The 19,521-nt window shown below is 40.1% G+C and overlaps 2 protein-coding genes across 2 annotated transcripts; one reads left to right on the forward strand and one right to left on the reverse strand.

Moving 5' to 3' along the window:
• Positions 1-876: 876 nt before the first annotated feature.
• On the reverse strand, positions 877-2,589 carry LOC149290651 (10 kDa heat shock protein, mitochondrial-like). The gene is made up of 4 exons (XM_089488445.1): positions 2,563-2,589; positions 1,453-1,617; positions 1,028-1,117; positions 877-927 (listed from the first exon to the last, which is right to left on the reverse strand). Exons 1-4 carry the CDS (start codon positions 2,587-2,589, stop codon positions 877-879), a joined length of 333 nt encoding a protein of 110 aa, XP_089344571.1.
• Positions 2,590-3,801: 1,212 nt separating this feature from the next.
• LOC149290652 (60 kDa heat shock protein, mitochondrial-like) lies at positions 3,802-10,447 on the forward strand. The gene is made up of 11 exons (XM_089488475.1): positions 3,802-3,975; positions 4,905-5,157; positions 6,593-6,675; positions 6,904-6,999; positions 7,186-7,279; positions 7,366-7,534; positions 7,879-7,978; positions 8,063-8,308; positions 8,764-8,938; positions 9,474-9,652; positions 10,289-10,447. Exons 1-11 carry the CDS (start codon positions 3,802-3,804, stop codon positions 10,445-10,447), a joined length of 1,728 nt encoding a protein of 575 aa, XP_089344601.1.
• The last annotated feature ends 9,074 nt before the right edge of the window (positions 10,448-19,521 follow it).

Below are 19,521 nucleotides of genomic sequence, written 5' to 3' on the forward strand. Positions count from 1 at the left end.
AACACGATCTGCTTAACTAACTTGGCTTAGTATGCAGGAGTAATGAAGGAAAAAAACTCCTTTAGGTATTGTAAAGATTACCCTGCGACATTTCTCTATTGAAAACTGCGGAAATTATTCCAATGAACTTATATTATCGAGGCAAGGGTTTGTGTATCTCAGTTTCATGAATAAACTCTTATTTGTTACTTGTTTTATAAGCAGTGGGGTATACCTTTATCATAGAGACTCTACATGGATGTTTGTTTCAACATCAGTAGAACCGAATTGTACATTGCACGTTATGGAAATGCATTTTCTGAGTGTATATTTAACCCACATTTTTCTTGCAGATCTACACAATTTGGTAGGAGGAAAAAAGGTCACTTTTTATAGTCTTAAATTTCCTTTACACAAGAAGCATTATATGGAAATGCATGACCACAACAGAAGTTGCCTGCCATTGAAAGACACCCAAAAAATGTATTTTGATATGTTCCTTACCAAGGCTTCTATTCCTTGTGTTCAGGGATAGCTCATCTTTAAGAAGATATTCTAGCTTAGCACTGGCCAGCTATTTCAGTCAAATGTACTATTAATCGCCCCTTTAGTTTGCATATTGTTCTTAATGATCTATATCCGATAAACCAATTTCACTTAATAGAGATAATTTAAACCAATGAAAGCTGAAATCCTTTAAACCAATATCATTTATTGTTAGATCAAATAAAGCAGAAATGATTGACAAAGCATGGTATGGCATAAGGGGAAAAAAAAAAAAAAAAAAGTACAAAGTGTGGATCTTTACATTACTCCAAAAGAAAAAAATTGTCTATTTACATTATCAACCTAAACTGGAAGTATCCTGGAATGAACATACACGAAACAGCAGCAAGGTTATTCTACGTATTTGCCCAAGATATCTCCATCTCTGAATAAGAAGTAATCCTGTGAGAGAGAAAAAGAAATGCGAATTACCAATAGGCAGATCAAAATATCCAAATACAAGAAGATGTAGCTTCTCCCACATCAAAACTCACTAACTTACCTTATCATCTAGAACAACCTTGGTGCCTCCATACTCTGGTAGTAAGATTTTGTCACCGACTTTTACACTGACAGGCTCAACTTCTCCAAGCTAAAAGTGAAAGACAAAAAGGTAAGAAAATCGATAATTTAAAGCATAAACTTTACCAACAAGCCCACCTCTCCGCCACTGTTACACAAACAAAATACTTTTACAGGCCGTCATATTCTGCCTTCTAGATTTTTATTAAACTGGCAGCGCTTTGAATGAGAAAGAAAATTGCTAGGGAAACTAAAAACTGTTTATATTTTGGATGCCTGTGAAACACAAACCATTCTATTATTTAATACAGAGCACTAGAGTACTGGGTATGATTTTTAAAAACCTTGTAATGTTTAACAAAACAGATGAATTTATAGGAATAATGGTAAAAATAAAGAATTTACCTTTCCTTTGGATCCACCTCCAACAGCAACCACTGTAGCTTGAAGCACTTTGTTCTGTGATTTCTCTGGAAGCATAATTCCTCCTTTAGTGACAGTTTCTACAGCAAATCGCTCAACAAGAACACGGTCGAATAATGGCAGAAACTTCTTAAACGCTTGTCCAGCCTGTAAGAACAAAAGAAGAAATGCGTGTAGTTTTAGAGAAGACTAGCTGTAAATAGGTACATATAAACGAATCTATTGCATGATCTAACTATATTTATTTTTAGAGTGCATACTGGGGATATTTTATTGCTACAATACTACAAATTGTTAGGAGGGTACAAGTAAATGACCTTGGCACACACACATAAGGTCAGATACATCTCCTGCACTCGCAGCATAATTCACATCTAATAGAAGTCACACCACAACTGCTTAGAAAAAAGCAGAGCAGCAGATAACTGGGCTGTGGATCCCGCTACACTACAGAACATGTATGTTATATGACTAATAGTCAACATGCACCATATTAAAGCCTTTCAATGGCCACCTAGGAGAATCATCCATTCTTGCGCTTCCACTACTCGTTTTAGTTTCGGATCTTGGCAGGGAATACCGGCACCACGTTACATCAGGAGCCAGCAGCGCATCCCTGGCTATTCTTCAAAGATATTATTATAGACTTTAAAGATGAAAACGGGCAGCATTCGCTTCTGTCACTGCAGCCAGTCCCGCCAGCGAGCATCAGAATCCCGAAACGCTGCACATTACGGGGACAGCCATAATACCGATTATATATATATATATATTCGATATCATATTTGACTCGTATGTTGAAACGGGGACGGCTACGAAACTCAAGGCCTCTAACAGAAAACCACATGGCTTCACCGGTAACCAGGCACCCCAAGCTTCACCAGAGACAAACATCGGGTCACAACCGGGACCCACCAAAAAGCGCGCGGTATTTAAAGGCATTCTTGTGTCTACCAAGCAGGGTGACGGAAGGCAGGTTTAACCTTTTAAAGACAGACCTGCAAAAAAAAAATTCTCCTCCAGAATAGAAGAGAATTCCCCCCGAATAATGCTGGTAACACCGCTGCATGCTGAACACGCGTGTCAGATTACCCGAAAGACGTAACGGGAACTCACCATGCTGCCTGGTATAATGATAGATGATACCTATACCGCCCGCTCCAGCTCTCAGCTCAGACTGACGCCTCTGTCCTTCATCCACGTGAATACAAAGCCTTCCTCGCGCATGCGCGACCCGCACCCGGCAGGTCAGCGTGGATCCTCGCAGCTTCTCTCGCGTTTGCCTTGTCAAATTCGTACATGTGCACTGTCGCGGCTTTACACCCACTCTTCTACTTCAGATTTTTCTGGTTATCCTCAAAAACTCGCACGAAAATAGACCAGAGAAAAACTGCCCGGCATGATAACATCCGGGGCGCCTGTCAATGTCACCTCCGACCTTGGAAGCCGGGGCTGTTCCAGAAGATTCTGGAATTGGAGCCCGGGCAACTGCATGAACTAGAACTATACCGCCTTTAGTTTCGCAATGGTGGGTGACAGTGGCCCCGCCCCTGCAGCCTGATAGGCTCAAAGCGTGAGGCGTGCCACCCGGCCTGAAAGCTGAGTGGCGGGGCGGACCTTCACTCTGTCCCAGGCCGGCCTGTGAATTCATGCTAGTTCCCGGGCGGAGAAAATGCTGGTACGTTCGGCCTCACGTGACTTGTGAGGAGGTAGAAGGTTGCGGCTATTGCTGTTCCTTTCGTCAGTCTGCGTTAGACACGTGTGTGAGAGCATCTCCTGCCTGCCGCTGCCTCCTGTACGGTGAGTGTAGGATACGAGCCGCAGGTGCGTGACGGGACGGGTTTCCCTCCATGTTGGAGCACCGCGTGTAACTGAAATAGACCGCTCGTTAAAGCCTTTAAGTTCGTTTGTTTCGGGTTTTTTTTTACTCATCGGAATGGAAGCACGTGGTTAACGTTGTGACCTTGCGGTATGCCCGGCTGCACGTTCACGGGCTCATGTGATTTGTACTCGTTACCGGTCATCTCCGCTCTTCTCTCTTTCTAGAACCTGTTATCGTTATGTAAAGTCTCTGCATCTGCGCGGATATCCCGATAGCCCATCGCCTTTACTATGTAATAATAACTCGGCGAGTGTCGCAGCCCCGCGCCCTGCTATGTCTATCCCCGGGCATCGTTACGTAAGATTCGTATCTAGACATAGTGTGACATGGTGCACTTTTCATTCATTCTTCAAAGCCGGGGCTTTAGTGGAAGTCACGCCTAATAAATGCTCTCACCTGTGGTTCAGACTCCCGATGGTTACATTTTTTTTCCTTTCTCCCTTAAAGAAATGTTGCGTCTACCAAGCATTCTGCGCCAGGTGAGACCGGTCTCCCGGGCATTGGCCCCTCATCTCACCCGCGGATATGCCAAAGATGTCAAATTTGGGGCTGATGCTAGAGCTCTCATGCTGCAAGGTGTTGACCTTCTTGCGGATGCAGTTGCCGTGACAATGGGACCAAAGGTATTGTGGCTTTTGTAAAATGCTTTAAATCTGTAGCATGTTCGATATTTACGTAAGAGACCTAGTTTCTGGTTAACGTTAAATATATTTCCAGCGCACAGCATGTGTCTTGCTTTGCGAGTAGGTATGTTGTATATTAACATGGCTTTTTGCCTGTATGTTTGAAGACTTTGTAACTAAGATCTATGTCTAGCACCACGAAGAAGTGTGTTTGCATAAAAAAAAAACAACCACTTGTTTTGTAGTAAAAATGCTTATACAGAGCTTCTTTTTCTATAGTTATCCATGCAAGAGCCTTGGGTTGTGACGGCATGCTTAAATGTAACGTTCTCTGTATGTCATAACATTAAACATATTTTTGTAGTATTTCTTTAAAACTCAATGCCCACATACCTCCATAAACATCCATGGGGGGAGGGTAAGTGCAACATCCCCTCGGCACAGTTGTCCTTGACTGACCTTGTGCAAAGTCTAGTCCAAGTATGAGATAAGCGGAACATGTTGATTGAAACCAGCCAAAACATCAACGTATTGGCAATATGTGCTCTGTATTAACACTATAAAGCTAACTGCTGCATGCACAGTTGTAGTTGTGTAACCCTTGTATGTACACTCATGTTATGTGTATGTCCATCAATGTCTGCATCTGCCAATAAGCTCCTGTAGTTGCTCTAACATGTTGGTCTTCTTCAATTAAGTTGATTTTGAACTGTTCGCAAATGGAAGTGGGGGGGTAAAAAAAACGTGGCAGTAAGACATTGATTAGACATTGTCTGTTAATTTGTTAACTGGTGGTTTACACATTGATCACACTCCATTAGTGGGTAGTGGTCACATGCCAGATTAGTTCACCAATGACTTGGATTGGCACAGGGGAAAACTGGTTTATTTCAGTTTCTTTAACAGTATCCTTTGCCTTATTTTCACAGGGCAGGACTGTTATCATTGAACAAAGCTGGGGAAGTCCTAAAGTAACTAAAGATGGCGTCACAGTTGCAAAAGCAATTGATCTCAAAGACAAATACAAAAACATTGGCGCTAGACTAGTGCAAGATGTAGCTAACAACACAAATGAAGAAGCAGGAGATGGAACCACAACAGCAACTGTTCTTGCAAGATCAATTGCAAAGGAGGGCTTTGAAAAGATTAGCAAAGGAGCAAATCCGGTAGAAATAAGAAGGGGTAAGTGGTCATTTCCATCTACATCCTTCATCCAGTACATAAAGAAGGCAGGACCAACAAACCTGAGAAGCAAAATAAAGTGTGTGTGAATATTCGTGTCATTTTGTAATGCAGTAGATATTTGCATACAAGATTTGTCTCTAATGTATACGTATACCTGCTGAAAGTATAGCTTCACTATATAAGAAAAAGGTTAAGGTGGGTGTCATTGCTGCCGCTTAAGTTGTAAAATATTAAGGTACATTTAGTTATTACTCGTACGACCTCTAACCTGTAAAGTAACATTTTCCATTGTGCCCACTTTTAGGCCCTCAAATCTTTCAAACAAACTTCTTTAAGCACGGGTACACAAGGAATGTGTGGTCAGGCATTCCCTTCTGGTAGGTGTCACTGCTGACATGCACCAAGAGCTCACATGGAGACAGGAGAGATTCAGCAAGTTCTTTTGAGACCCTGCTGGGCTCTCCCATTCACCCGCCCCTGCTGGTTGATCACAACTATTGCAATCAGCAATGCAGGGCTATGGAGATGACCACAAATAGATCAGGAAGAGGAAAGTGTGAAAAGTAGTTTCTCCCCTTCCAAAAATGGGGGGGGGGGATCCAAATTTACATCACAAATTTATAATATATATATTTATTTATTTTTTAATAACAAATGGGGCTTCCTAGCCCTTCCGTTATAAGTATCAAAAAAACTACCCCAAACCCTTTAAGTCAATAGTATTAAAAATATGTAATATGTTCTATGATTTTAAAAGAAGGCCCTACTTCTCCTGAACAAAAATATATAATTTGTGCAGGTTTATCAAATATGGAAAAGGGGAATCGTGGCTTATCAGACATAGTTTCCTTTGGTTATGAAAACAGAGGTCTGAAAGGGTTAAATAAAGAATAATATTTGTGCTGGATGTCGACATAAAATGATTTATAGCACTTTTAATTTGGCTTTTGTAGGAGTCTATATCTTTTGATAGCAAAAGGTGACTTGACAAACTATAGAAGGGACTGTGCTTCCATCAGAAGCAGATTTGTGTGATTGATCCAGCTTGGGAGATGCATCCTGGCGATAAAATAACAAAATCAAATTATTTCATCGTTGCTTAGTGAATAAATCCCATTGTGCCTTTGCAGAGGCAAAATAGTCCCTATATTATCTTTTAAACAGCTCAATGCATCTCGTACGCACCATTTACCTGGGTGATGAGCAAAAGGGCAGATGCATATGGGGCATTTTCAGAACTGACACAACGAAAAGGGGCCACACAGCTATTCCTTAAAGTACGTACAGCTTGAGTGTCCAGATTCAGAGCAAGTCCAAAAAAACTGTCTGCCTTGAGAACGAACAAGTGATGTGGGATCAGTAACTCTCCAGCCTTTTTTTTCCTGGATTTCTGTGTGGCTGACCATGGGGTCAATCTGTTCTCCCCCTGCAGGTGTAATGTTGGCAGTGGATGCAGTAATTGCTGAGTTAAAGAAACAATCTAAGCCCGTAACAACACCAGAAGAAATTGCTCAGGTATTTATATTTTGGCTCCCCCCCCCCCCCCCCCATGTCGCAGGGTAAAATAAAGGCTGCTACATACAAAACATTATATTGCCTTATCTTGTACTGAAAATGGTTATCAAGAAAAAAAAAATGGGCTCATGACATATTCTGCAAGAACAATTTGTAGAATGCAGTTTTCTGGATATTACCCCAATTGTGTTTAAGTCCCAGTTCTTAAGTGTGCTTAATTTATTCAAGGTTGCTACTATCTCTGCAAATGGGGACCAAGAAATTGGCAGAATTATTTCTGATGCAATGAAAAAAGTTGGTCGTAAAGGAGTAATAACTGTTAAGGTAACTTTTCAAACTTTATGTAATTGTTTGTTTTTTTTGTAAATTATAAGAAGTGTAGTAAATGTTTCTGAAACTAGTCTCCTATAAGAGACTGATTATTTTGGAGGTTGGCATGAAGAAACTTTTAGTATAACTGTCATCTCAAACTGATTTTGTAAGACATTCTTGTTGCATCCCATTTTACAGGATGGCAAAACCCTGCATGATGAGCTGGAGATAATTGAAGGAATGAAATTTGACAGGGGATACATTTCTCCATACTTCATAAACACTGCTAAAGGTAGGTGCATTGTATCTTGTGTGTGTAAATATATTTTTGTTTGCTTTTAATTTTTTGTTTCAAAACTGTTATTCTTGTTCTTTTAGGCCAGAAGTGTGAATTCCAGGATGCTTACCTCCTGCTTAGTGAAAAGAAGATTTCAAGTGTTCAGTCTATTGTGCCTGCCCTTGAAATTGCAAATGCTCACCGTAAACCTTTAGTTATAATAGCTGAAGATGTTGATGGCGAAGCTTTAAGCACGCTGGTTCTAAATAGGCAAGTGTGATTTTAAATAAGTAATTGTGTTAATTGGTAGTGAAAGCAAACTTTGTAAACAACCTTACTTGCCATGAATACCGTGTACCCATACATTAGTAATTTCAGAGCACTTGCTCCACCCGCTCCCCCCATTTTCTAGTATGTTAGCAATGTAGGTTTTACTAATGGGCTCCTGCATTCTGGGGCAAAGACCAGACTCTTTACTCCAACCTCCACAAAGCTGGATAATAACTGTCATTCACTATTGATTTATTATAACGTGTGTGTATATATAATATGAAAATATAACTGAATAACTCATTTTTGACCATTTGATTTTTTTATTTTTTTTTTCTCTTTAGGCTAAAGGTTGGTCTTCAAGTAGTTGCTGTGAAGGCTCCAGGTTTTGGTGACAACCGAAAAAACCAATTGAAGGATATGGCCATTGCATCTGGTGGAGCAGTAAGTCTCTTGACCTGCTTTAACATAAAATAACATTTTAATTAATGGAGTTTAGCTAAAATACTTTTTTATTATTTTAACCAGGTGTTTGGAGAAGAGGGATTAAGTCTGAATATTGAAGATATTCAGCCTCATGACTTTGGTAAAGTAGGAGAGGTTATCGTGACTAAAGATGACACTATGTTGTTGAAAGGCAAAGGTGACAAAGCACAGATTGAAAAGCGTATACAAGAAATTCACGATCAGTTGGAAACCACAAACAGCGAATACGAGAAGGAGAAGTTAAACGAGAGACTGGCCAAGCTTTCTGACGGTGTTGCTGTTTTAAAGGTACTAAAACAATGTTTAGACCACATAATTGTTTTTTTTGTTTTGTTCCTAACGGACTACGTTACTTAAGTCTTGACATAAGATCTAGAAACAAAATCATAATGCAACAATAGTATGTCCAGTGTGTGGTTTTGTTTGCTTTCCCCATAGGCAGCAGTGGCCTGCTTCATCACCACAATTTCTCACACTTAAAGAAATATATTGAAACATAGAAACTGATCACACCAGGTTATAGTGCATGTATTATAGAAATCCACTTCTAGCACCGAAACATTAATACTGTCCCTGTAAGCATGTGTCGCTTATGAGCCGATTTTCTTACTGAAATGCTGCACTGATTTGCACAGACAGTGCTCATTTTACTGGTCTAGAACAAAAGCTAGGAATTATCCCTTTTATATACCTATTTGTTTGATCATTTTCTTAAAGTATTTTCTTTGCTAAACATCTAATAGGTCGGTGGCACAAGTGACGTTGAAGTCAATGAGAAGAAAGACAGAGTAACAGATGCTCTAAATGCAACTCGTGCTGCAGTAGAAGAAGGCATTGTTGTGGGTGGTGGCTGTGCGTTGCTTCGTTGCATCCCAGCTTTGGATGCTCTCACTCCAACAAATGAAGATCAGAAAATTGGTATGTTTGTCTTTACGGTGCCTGACTATATAGACTCTGTACAAGCAAATATGTGACACCTTGTGACTGTGATAACGCTTTTCCAATTTGGCTAACATTTATAGAAATATTGGTTGACTGTCATTATATCCCTCCAATGGAAGGCTTTCCTAGCCATGTAGCTCTTGAGTTCTTTAATATTTGGGATCAGGGGTCTCTAAGGTGAAATTCATTTGAAGAAACTCCTTTAACCCCTTGACGGCAGTTGACGCTGCAGACACATCATGCAAAAACATTTAGTTGGCGGCAATTGACGTCCCAGGACTGTTGTGGCGTTAAATGGGTGTAGAAAGCGATCTACATTCTCATTCAGTAACACTGAGATTGGCATCTGGCCCGTCCCCGAGCTGTCAACTTTCCACCACTGTATGGTGGTGGTGGTGGACACCCGTTTTTAAAACTTCAATGATGTAGCTGAAATGTCTGGCTAGCTAGGCATTCAGCAACACCGAACAACCAGGATGCTCTGTGACCGCTCCGTTTTTGGTTTTTCCAGGAATTGAAATTATAAGGAGGTCCTTGAAGATTCCCGCAATGACCATTGCAAAGAATGCAGGAGTAGAAGGCTCCTTGATTGTAGAAAAAATTCTTCAGAGTCCTGCTGAAGTTGGATATGATGCCATGCTTGGTGAATTTGTAAATATGATTGAGAAAGGCATTATTGACCCTACAAAAGTAAGTGTCTGATGTGAATGATTAGAAACGTGTTAAAACATTTAAAGTACAGACTTTGGACAGCATACATAAGTATTTATGGTTTTTAAACAGGTAGACCTTTCATTGCAAGTACAGTCTTGTAGGAAATCCAGGCCTATAAGCAATATTAAGGAAAAAAGATTTACAGGCTAAGACAGAATTTGGCTGGGCCTGAGGTGTGAAAAACAAAAGCAATTAAAAGCTAAGGACAATTGAGCAAGTAGTGACCAACAATATAATGATGGTAATGGTACACTGAGTACTGTATTCAGATATAATCTGCTAATATATTAACGGGAAATTCAGTTGGTGCCTTGCAAGGAAGAAGGGCTCAACTGGCCCTGCGTAGTTCAGTGGGTGAGGGAACTTTGAAGAAATATATATATATATATATGTATGTATGTATGTATGTATGTGTTATTATAACTTTATTATAGCCACCTGAGGGAGTTAAAACCACAACTCCCTCAAAGCTTTGTCTTTGTTCCAATTAAGTATATGGCCTGGTGTTTAATACTTGACATATAGAAGTATGCCTTTTCTTCATCTTTCTGTTGCTGGTTGAAATATGCTATTCGGTTTGTGTGTATTAACCTATGTTCTTTAAATACTTAGGTTGTCAGGACTGCTTTAATGGATGCAGCAGGTGTGGCTTCACTCTTGACAACTGCAGAAGCAGTTGTGACAGAAATTCCAAAAGAAGAGAAGGATCCTGCAATGGGTGGTATGGGAGGTATGGGTGGCATGGGAGGTATGGGAGGAGGAATGTTCTAAAGAACATCTGAACAAAGAACTTTTATACTGCCATATTCTCATCATGATTGAGAACACTAAAATGTGTTCTGAAGATAAAATATTGAAGACTGAGCTTGGTGGCTCATGGCTGTATCCAGTTGGAAGTCAGTTGGGATTATGCACTTGTTTACTTATCATCATCATAATACATGCCTTCTCATAATTTATTTTGTATTTTTGGAATACCTTTCTACATTCCTTGAATTCAGGGGCCTGCTCCAACATCTGGCATTCTACAAAATAAGTCGTTTTTTTACTAATGTTTTCATGGTCCTGATTATTGTTTCAGTTACTTAACAGGTAGCTGTTGTCCAGATAGCCTTATAAGTGTGCTGCTTGGCTAGTGAAATATTAATTGGTCACGTAAAATACTACTCAAGTAGTGTAATGTTCTATTGAATTTGTTTTTGGGGACTATGTATTGCCTGTAGTCTTTAAAAATAAAATTGTAATACAAAACATTTTGCGTTGTGAATTTTGTTTTAAACTGGCCAGTATACAAAGCTTTAAAATGTTGTCCCTTGAGTTACATGCAAAATTAGTTGACGTCAGTGGAGCCTCTATTCCCAGAGGTTCATTGTTGAAATTAAATGCATTTAGGGTTTTTGTCAAACTCTGGCTTTGAAGAGTAACCATCTTTACTTCCCTCCCTTCACCAGGGATGCTTAACAAAGCAAATCTACTCTTTATTTTTTTCTGTGTGTGCGTGCATATATAAATACTTTATTTAGGTACACCTGTTCAATTGCTTGTTAACACAAATAGCTAATCAGCCAATCACATGGCAGCAACGCTCTGCATTTAGGCATGTAGACATGGTCAAGACAACTTGAAGTTCAAACCAAACATCAGAATGGGGAAGAAAGGGGATTTAAGTGACTTTGAACGTGTCATGGTTGAGACGGCCTGGTCTGAGTATTTCAGATATTGCACCATGTCACAAAGCTCACATCTCAAACTTGTTTCTTGAACATGACTGAGTTCACTGTACTCATCTGGCGACTGTGGAGGCCATAGCTCAATCCAATAGCACTTTTGGGATGTGGTGGAACAGGAGATTCACATCACAGATGTGCAGCCAACAAATCTGGAGATTTGCGTGGTGCGATCATGTCCATATGAACCAAAATCTCAGGAATGTTTCCAGCACCTTGTAGAAAGTATGCCACGAAGAATGAAGGCAAAAGGGGGTCCAACCCGATACTAGCAAGGTGTACCTAATAAGGTGGCCAGTGAGTGTATATAACAGGAGCTGTAAATTTATACATAAAGTAGAATGTGTATAGGGGAGGAAACATACGCATCGTGCAGACCTTCACCGGCTGCCCCATTAGAACCAAGGAATCTGAAGCATGGGGGGGCCAAGTCTAAGGAAGCGCTGGTAAGTCAGAGCAGGGTAAAAGTGGCATATGGGGGGCTATAAGGGCTTTCTGGAGGCAGAGTGGCATATAGGGGGTTAAAAGGAATATCTGGGAGGAACAGTGGCGCATAGGGGGTTAAAAGCCATATCTGGGAGGCAGGGTGGCATATAGGGGTATAAGGCATATCTGGTGGCAGAGTGGCATATAGGGATATAAGGCATTTCTGGGGGGCAGAGTGGCAAATAAAAGTAAAAAATGCATTTTTCTCATCATAGTTTTTATTAAATATGAAAAAATAGTTTACTTGTGAATTAATATTTACTAGTAAAACTTTTCTTATAGGGTAGTCTTATATTCATGCTTTTTCTTTTTTTCCTAAATTAATATTCAATTTTGGGGGGGGGTCTCGTCTTATCAAGGTTGTTGAGTAAATACGGTAAATTCATTTATATTCCTTGCTTTCTTTTTAACCCTGTTTTTACCTAGTTCAGTTGATTTCATTTAAAATCTATTTGATTTCTTACATACCTCAGTTTATGATGGATTCCCCAAGATCCAATTCCAATTATATGGATGCTTGTGTATATATTTATATATAGGGATACTAGGTGCGATGCGCCATCCTCCTTGCGTATTGTATCGTGGAATGTAGAAGGTTTAAACACCCCTGTTAAGCGTAAAAAAGTTCTCACCCATCTCAAGCGTATGCGTCCGGATGTTATTTACCTCCAAGAAACCCACTGGTGTGATCCTGTCAAAAACACGCTAAAGGCGCCGTGGTTGCGCGCTTGTTACTCCGCTATGTACACCAAGAAATCTAGGGGTGCCACTATCCTACTCCAAAAAGTTGCCTTTCGTTGTCGAATCAGAGATTGCTGACCCGGAAGGGCGATATATTATTCTTAGGGTCAAACTGTTTAATGACTCCTTTACTTTTGTCAATTTATACGCTCCAATTTCTGACCAGTCCGCTTTTATGGCCAAAGTTTACTCGCTATTGCTGGAGATTTTGGCCCCTAACGTGATTTTGGGGGGTGATTTTAACTTAGTGGCTAATGTTTCTTTAGATGTCTCTGGCCCTTCCTCCCGCCCTCTCGGACTCTCCTCCCTACCCAAGCTGGATCACCTCCGTTTGCGGGATGCCTGGAGGTTTCTTAATCCAACAGATAAACAATACACGTTCTACTCCCATCCCCATAATTCGTTTTCCAGGCTGGACTACCTGTTCCTACCTGAATTATTGCTACATAGGTTGCAGGCTGCCCACATAGGCCAGATAGTGATCTCTGATCATGCTCCCATCTGGATAGAGATCTCTCTAACTTCCCCATATCAGATGTCCCGTAATTGGAGGTTTCCTAGCTACCTTTATACTTCAGAAGCGTTTAAGCAATTCCTGATTGCCAAATGGAATGACTACGCTGATGACAACCATGTTCATCTTGACGACCCTGATTTATTCTGGGGTGCTTCCAAACCAGTTCTAAGGGGCCATATTATTGCATATGTGGTGGGACGCAGGAGAGAGGCCGAAGCTAAACTTGTTCGACTTACAGAGGATCTCTCTGCGGTGTATGCTGCTCACGAAACTCATCCTAGTCCTGATACCCTGAAAAACTATAAGGAAATTAAATCTCTTTACGATGCCTGGGTTACTGAGAAGGCACAGCTTTCCCAAAATTACACTCGCAACGCCTTTTTTCGCTGGGGCAATAGGCCCGGTAAGCTCTTGGGCAACCTTATGTGCTACTCTAAATCTAAATATCATAGTGTAACTCAGCTTCGTGATGGTTCTCAATCGGTCGTGACTGAACCCGATAAAATCACACGGCTCTTTGCTGACTATTTTGAGGATTTTTATTCCTCAGAATCCAACGATCCTGATATGATGCTTCAAATGTTTCGCCAGGCTGGTATTCCTAAATTGACGCCTGACGACCGAGATCGTTGGATTCTGAGGAATAAAAATCCTCAAAATAGTCAGCAAAGAGCCGTGTGGGGCTAATTCTAACAGTCCCTTAGACCAGGTAACGGTATTGTCCCCTGTCATACTGCTCAAGATATCTACTATTTATAGTCTGTTCAGGCCTGTCATTGACTGGGAATCCCACGGCGCAGGTCTTCCCTCCTGGAGGGCTGATTTTCCAAATCTACCTCCAAATCAGATTCTTCGGGCGTATATGTTTAATTCTAAAGTCCTGGTTTCTAGGGACTATAGTGAAATGTTCCTCAAGATTGTGCATAGAGTGTATGTCACCCCTAAACTTCGGTTTTTAACGGGCTTAGCTGATCACTCCTGCTGTTTAAGATGTCAATCGCCTGAGGCCGATCTTCTGCACGGCTTGTGGTCTTGCAGCTCTATTGCCCTATTTTAGGATGCCCTACAAACATATATCAACGACACTCTGGGCATTCGTTTTGTAATATCTGTTGAATGGGCTATTTTTGGCATATTCCCTGACCACATTTCTCTTGCTTATACTTTCCGCAGTGGCAAAACGGCCAATACTGTCCCAATGGATTGCTCCTCAACCTCCGTTGCTTCCTATGGTTCTGTCGCGAATGCAATTTTTGTTTCATATGGACTGGCTTGAAGCTGTCCTTCATAAGGAAAGCAAAGTCAAATATCTTTTCAGTTGCTGGTCCCCATATATCGCAACTTTAGATAACGCCACCAGGTTGTCACTGTTTCAAACGTTCAATACCACGGAGTGGTATTGTCTTCAGGTCCTCAAAGGTATTCGCCCCATACCGGGGTTCTGATCTCGTTGCGGGACAGGACTTGTCTGTGTTGTGGCCCGATGTTCTGTGATTGAGGAAGTGTTTTTACCTGCACTGTTTGTGTTTTTGGAATTGTGCATTGCTTGTACCTGTCTGCATCTAGTCTGTCACCGTGTCTCTATGTACCATTGTTTTTTTATGCTGTATGCTTTATCTTCTCCTTGTAATAAAGAAGTTTTAAAAAAATAAAATAAAAAGACAGAACGACAAACTAATAGGGATGCTGTCTGCATTAATCCAAGCTATGTTTCCTGCTCCTCTTCATTACAGAGCACTCAAAAGAGATTGAAAGCTCAATCTTTGAAAAAAGGTCTCCAATATACAAATCTGGTAGCTCTTTCCGTAGGAGCAAGATAAGAACTTCTTTGGACCTTTTTGCCACTCGTTTGAATACCAAATTACCAAAATTCTTCAGTTGGAGACCAGACCCAGAAGTCTTAGCAGTGGATGCTTTTCTTCAAGAATGGTCTCAAGGAATAAATTATGCATTCCCATCATTCTCCATGATTCCCAGAGTTGTTTCCATGGTCAGACCACAGAGGGTAACAATAGTTCTAATCACTCCATTGTGGCAAACTCAATCATGGTACCCTACTCTTCTAGAACTGAGTATGGATTTTCCACGAATTCTCATAATTCCCAGATATTCTGTTTAGTCCTTTTGGAGAACTACATCCATTAATTCTGGACGAATCCCTAATTTTACTGGCATGGTTGATCTCAGGGATACCGGTTTTGTTGGACATCTGAGCACTGGGCACCAGGAGGGCTTATGGAGCAGCTTGGAAGTTATGGTCTAGCTGGTGCTTGGAAGGAAATCTGGGTCCCGTTCAGACAACCATGACTGAAGTTATTATTATTATTTATTGTTTTATATAGCGCCATCAAAATCAATGGTGAATTTCTTAGCTTCTCTTTTTGACAGTGGAAAAGATTACCGAACAATTAATTTGCCATTCCTGCAGGACATGACATAGTCAATTCTTTTCTGATACTTTAACACCCTTTAACCCCTTAAGGACCAGGCTGTTTTTTACTTTTTGTTCCCTTTGGGACCGAGGCTGTTTAACACTTTTGCGGTGCTCGTGTTTAGATGTAATTTTCTCCTCACTCATTTAGTATACCTACTCAAGTTATATGTTGTTTTTTCAGGACAAGAAGGACTTTCTTCAGATACCATTGTTTTGATCATATTATCTAATTTCCTATAAAACAAAATATGATGAAAAATTGGAAAAAACCCCAAAATTTTCTGACTTTTGAAAAAATAAATAAAAAACCTGCTAAATAGATTCTACTATTTGTCCTGAGATTATAAATACCCAATGGTTTTATGTTTTTTTGCTTTCTGCAAGTTCTTGGGCAATAAGTACAAGTAGCGTTTTGCTATTTCAAAACCATTTTTTCCCAAAGCTGGTCATTCTGCCCCATGTACTATTTTGGGTATTTTTAAAGCCAGCCAATGCAATTTACCCCCTCAAACCATATATTTTTGAAAACTAGGCACCTCAAGGTATTTCAAATACTGGTATTTAACCCTTTTCATACACCAATTCTACTACCACTCTTTGTCAAACTTTGTGGTAGTAATTTATTTTGTGCTTTTTTATCACTCAAATTGTGCTTCATCTATGTATTTACGATATGTGTTCAGCAACATCTCCCGAGTACAGTCATACTTGGGTTTGTCGGGTTTTTTGGGAGGTAAAACGCCACATTTAGGAAGTGCACATTTTTTTACTTGGAACTTTTACATCTGGTCCTACTGCCCCTATGTCCTAATCTTTGAAGCCTTCTAATTCAATTTACCCCATCAAACCATATATTTTTGAAAACTAGACACCCCAGGGTATTTCAAATGCTAGTATTTTGACCCTTTCCATGCATGAGATTCTACCACCAGCATTTGCCAAAGTTTGTGTTAGTAATTTTTTTTGCATTTTTTTTTTCACACAAATTGTACTTCAGGTATACATTTATAGCTCCAGGTCTACGTCACTATCAAACAACACCCCAATATGTGTTCAGCAACATCTCCTGAGTACAGTGATACCGCCCATGCATGGGTTTGTCTGGTGTATGGCGGCTAAAAGGCCCCATTTTGGTCAGTTTTGCTGGAACTGAATGGTTACTCTGATGCAAAATTATTTTTAAATGTTACTACTTTTTTTTAAAGCTTTTACATATTTTTTATTATTTTTTCAATATTTATTAATCACATAGTGATTAACACAATTGAACCTTGATACATTCTTAGATCATGTTGTTCTTGAAGCTCCATGTTAATCTGCACACTAATTAAAATTTCTTTATTTACCTCTTAATGACTGGGGGGAATAGTAGTCCTTTAAGAAAATAGTTTTCAGGATTTTGTGAGTCTGCATTTTGCCCCTGTTACAGAAATCTTTGCAGTGTACTTGGTAAGAACAGCCAAAAAATGCATAAGCTTATTCTCTGAGTTTCTCTGTGCTCTCAGGGATTTTGAATGTGAAGATGGACTAATAGTCTTAGTCTTTTTTTTTCACTTGAAATATACTATCCCAGCACAGGGAACATACTATAAGGTGTACATTATTTTTTACAAAGCCGTAGAATTCTTACATTGGTTATGATGATTTTCAACAAATAAACAAAAAATACCTACAAAAGTACCCTATTTGCTTGATTATAAGACAAGGTTTTTTAACTAACCATCATCTTATATTCAAGGTCATCTTCTAATCAGACCTCAAATAGATGCGCGCAGACAACCTCCGTTGCTGCCGGCACTTCCTCTGGGGCTTCCATGAGGGAGTCAGCATCATGTGACCTTCCGGTGCTCATTCATAGAAGCGGCGGCCGAAGTGCTGCCCCCACTACACACCAAGGAATCTGAAGCACGGGGGACAAGTCTAGAAGCACTGAGAAGTACTGGTAAGTTGGGGGAGGGTAAGACTGGCATATGGGGGGTATAAGGGCTTTCTGGAGGCAGAGTGGCATTAAGGGGATTAAAAGGTATATCATGGAGGCAGAGTGGCATATAGTGGGTTAAAAGGATTATCAGGGAGGCAGAGTGGCAAATAAAAGGAAATAAAAATATTATTTTTGTAGTTTTTATTAAATGTGAAAAATAGTTTACATTAATTAATATTTTCTATTAAAAAAATTTCTTATAGGGTAGTCTTATATTCAGGCTTTTTCTTTTTTTCCTAAATTGATATAAAAATTTTGGGGGTTGTCTTATAATCGTGCAAATGCGGTATATATTTCTGTAAAACAGACAACCCAGACTATTCTATCAGCAGTATTTGGGCACTCTTCAGGCAGCTATTTGGCCACCAATCATTGTCAAAGTTGGCCGCAGAAATTATTTCCTGCGCTTTTTTTCCACCAACACTTCTGTGTCGCTTAGATTTTTTGCACAAGGTATGTGTTACGGCAGAGAAACCCAGCCAGAATTGTTTAGCTCCATCTCCTTATTAAGGAAATACCCCACATCCTTAGTTTTTTGGGGGGGTTTCTAGAGGACCACATCCATCCCTTACATATAGCACCCTATAGGGTAGTATTTTTCATACTTAGGGCTTAACGAGTTTGGGGGTTGTGTACGGAGCAGGAGGTTATTGCTTTTAGATGTTGTGCTAGGGCAATTGGCTGTAAGGTTTTTTTCTTTTTTTAAATTATCTTTTTTATAATTTATTTTTTTTTAAACTGTTGTACTGTTATCAGTGCAGTATGCTTAGAGGTCCTCTTAGGGACCTCTTGAACATGTTATTAATGCCAGTTGCCAGTGATATCACAATGACATCACTTAGCTAACTTTATTGGTTTTTTTTTTTATTGTTTATCCTCCCTGCTATCCCCCTACACCGATAACATACTGATAGTCTCTATAAACTTGCATTGGGGATTAACGTGTTTGTGATCAGTGCATCATCCTGTCTTCCGATGATCTGGGTGACATCAGCAGTGACGCGACCCGGAAGGGAATGCCCAGCTTTCCAGCACTCGCGCCGGCAGCCCTTACAGGAGATCGGGAAGCAGTGTAGTGGCAGGGATGTGTCCCTGGTGGTGCAAGAAGGACAGGACGTACCGGTACATCCACAAGGGTTTCTTGCAATGCTTTTTTTATGGACGTACCGGTACGTCTATAGGGGACTGAAGGGGTTAAAAAGAACTGTTTCCTGAGCACAGAGATTTTCAAATAGAGCAAGTTGCCTAGAAAGTTGTGGCTCTTTTGCGTTTACTAGTCAAATAGTGGACATACAAAAAATTAGAGTGTGAAGGCAGCAGTAAGGTATATGCAAGGTCTGAAGGCGATTTAATTTCAGGGCCTAGCATGGTTTAAAAACATAGGTATCTTTACTAACAAAAATATTTATGCAGGTCCTATCTTGTCCAGGGGGGCACTATTCTGCCTTAAACTGTGCTCTGTCCCGCGTTGATGAAATGAGGATGTTTTATACTGTGCACTGTAGCTTTCAAAAACCTACAAATGTGGAGTACTTCCATAATCTGGAGACGCAGCTGTGCACTGGCACATAACCTGCCCAAATAATGCTAACCAAGATGAAAGCGTTTCGTAAGAAATGCCAAAAATTAATAATGGCTGGCTTTGACAGAGATTGGTGGCCAGATGGCTGCATGACAAGAGCCAAATTGTTCCTAGGGAAATACCCTGCTTTCCAGAAATATATACTGTGTTCGTTATTGGTTGTTCTTTTGCTCATGATTACTGTTAAAAACTAAACCAGTATACTAACATATAATATTTGAAATTTGAAACAATTGATACAGCGCTGCAGAATCTGCCGGCGATCTAAAAAAAAGTATAATAATAATAATACCTTCTAGTATTGCCCTATAATTCCCAGGAATTCTAAACGCATAAGGTATTTCCGAACTTGAGGCAGCTAAATTTTGGTCAACCCA

Source organism: Sceloporus occidentalis, unplaced genomic scaffold (genome assembly GCF_023333645.1).
Source record: "Sceloporus occidentalis isolate IW3139 unplaced genomic scaffold, rSceOcc1.0.p SCAF_38, whole genome shotgun sequence".
Taxonomy (NCBI): Eukaryota; Metazoa; Chordata; class Lepidosauria; order Squamata; family Phrynosomatidae; genus Sceloporus; species Sceloporus occidentalis.

What these genes read in the sequence shown, in the direction of transcription:
- LOC149290651 (XM_089488445.1), bottom strand. Translation starts at nt 2,589, where the DNA reads ATGGTGAGTTCCCGTTACGTCTTTCGG. An exon ending in GTTCCCGTTACGTCTTTCGG is followed by an intron (nt 1,618 to 2,562) that starts GTAATCTGACAC and finishes TTGTTCTTACAG; the next exon opens with GCTGGACAAGCGTTTAAGAA. An exon ending in GAGGTGGATCCAAAGGAAAG is followed by an intron (nt 1,118 to 1,452) that starts GTAAATTCTTTA and finishes TTTCACTTTTAG; the next exon opens with CTTGGAGAAGTTGAGCCTGT.
- LOC149290652 (XM_089488475.1), top strand. Translation starts at nt 3,802, where the DNA reads ATGTTGCGTCTACCAAGCATTCTGCGCCAGGTGAGACCGGTCTCCCGG. An exon ending in CCATTGCATCTGGTGGAGCA is followed by an intron (nt 7,979 to 8,062) that starts GTAAGTCTCTTG and finishes TATTTTAACCAG; the next exon opens with GTGTTTGGAGAAGAGGGATT. An exon ending in GCATTATTGACCCTACAAAA is followed by an intron (nt 9,653 to 10,288) that starts GTAAGTGTCTGA and finishes TTAAATACTTAG; the next exon opens with GTTGTCAGGACTGCTTTAAT.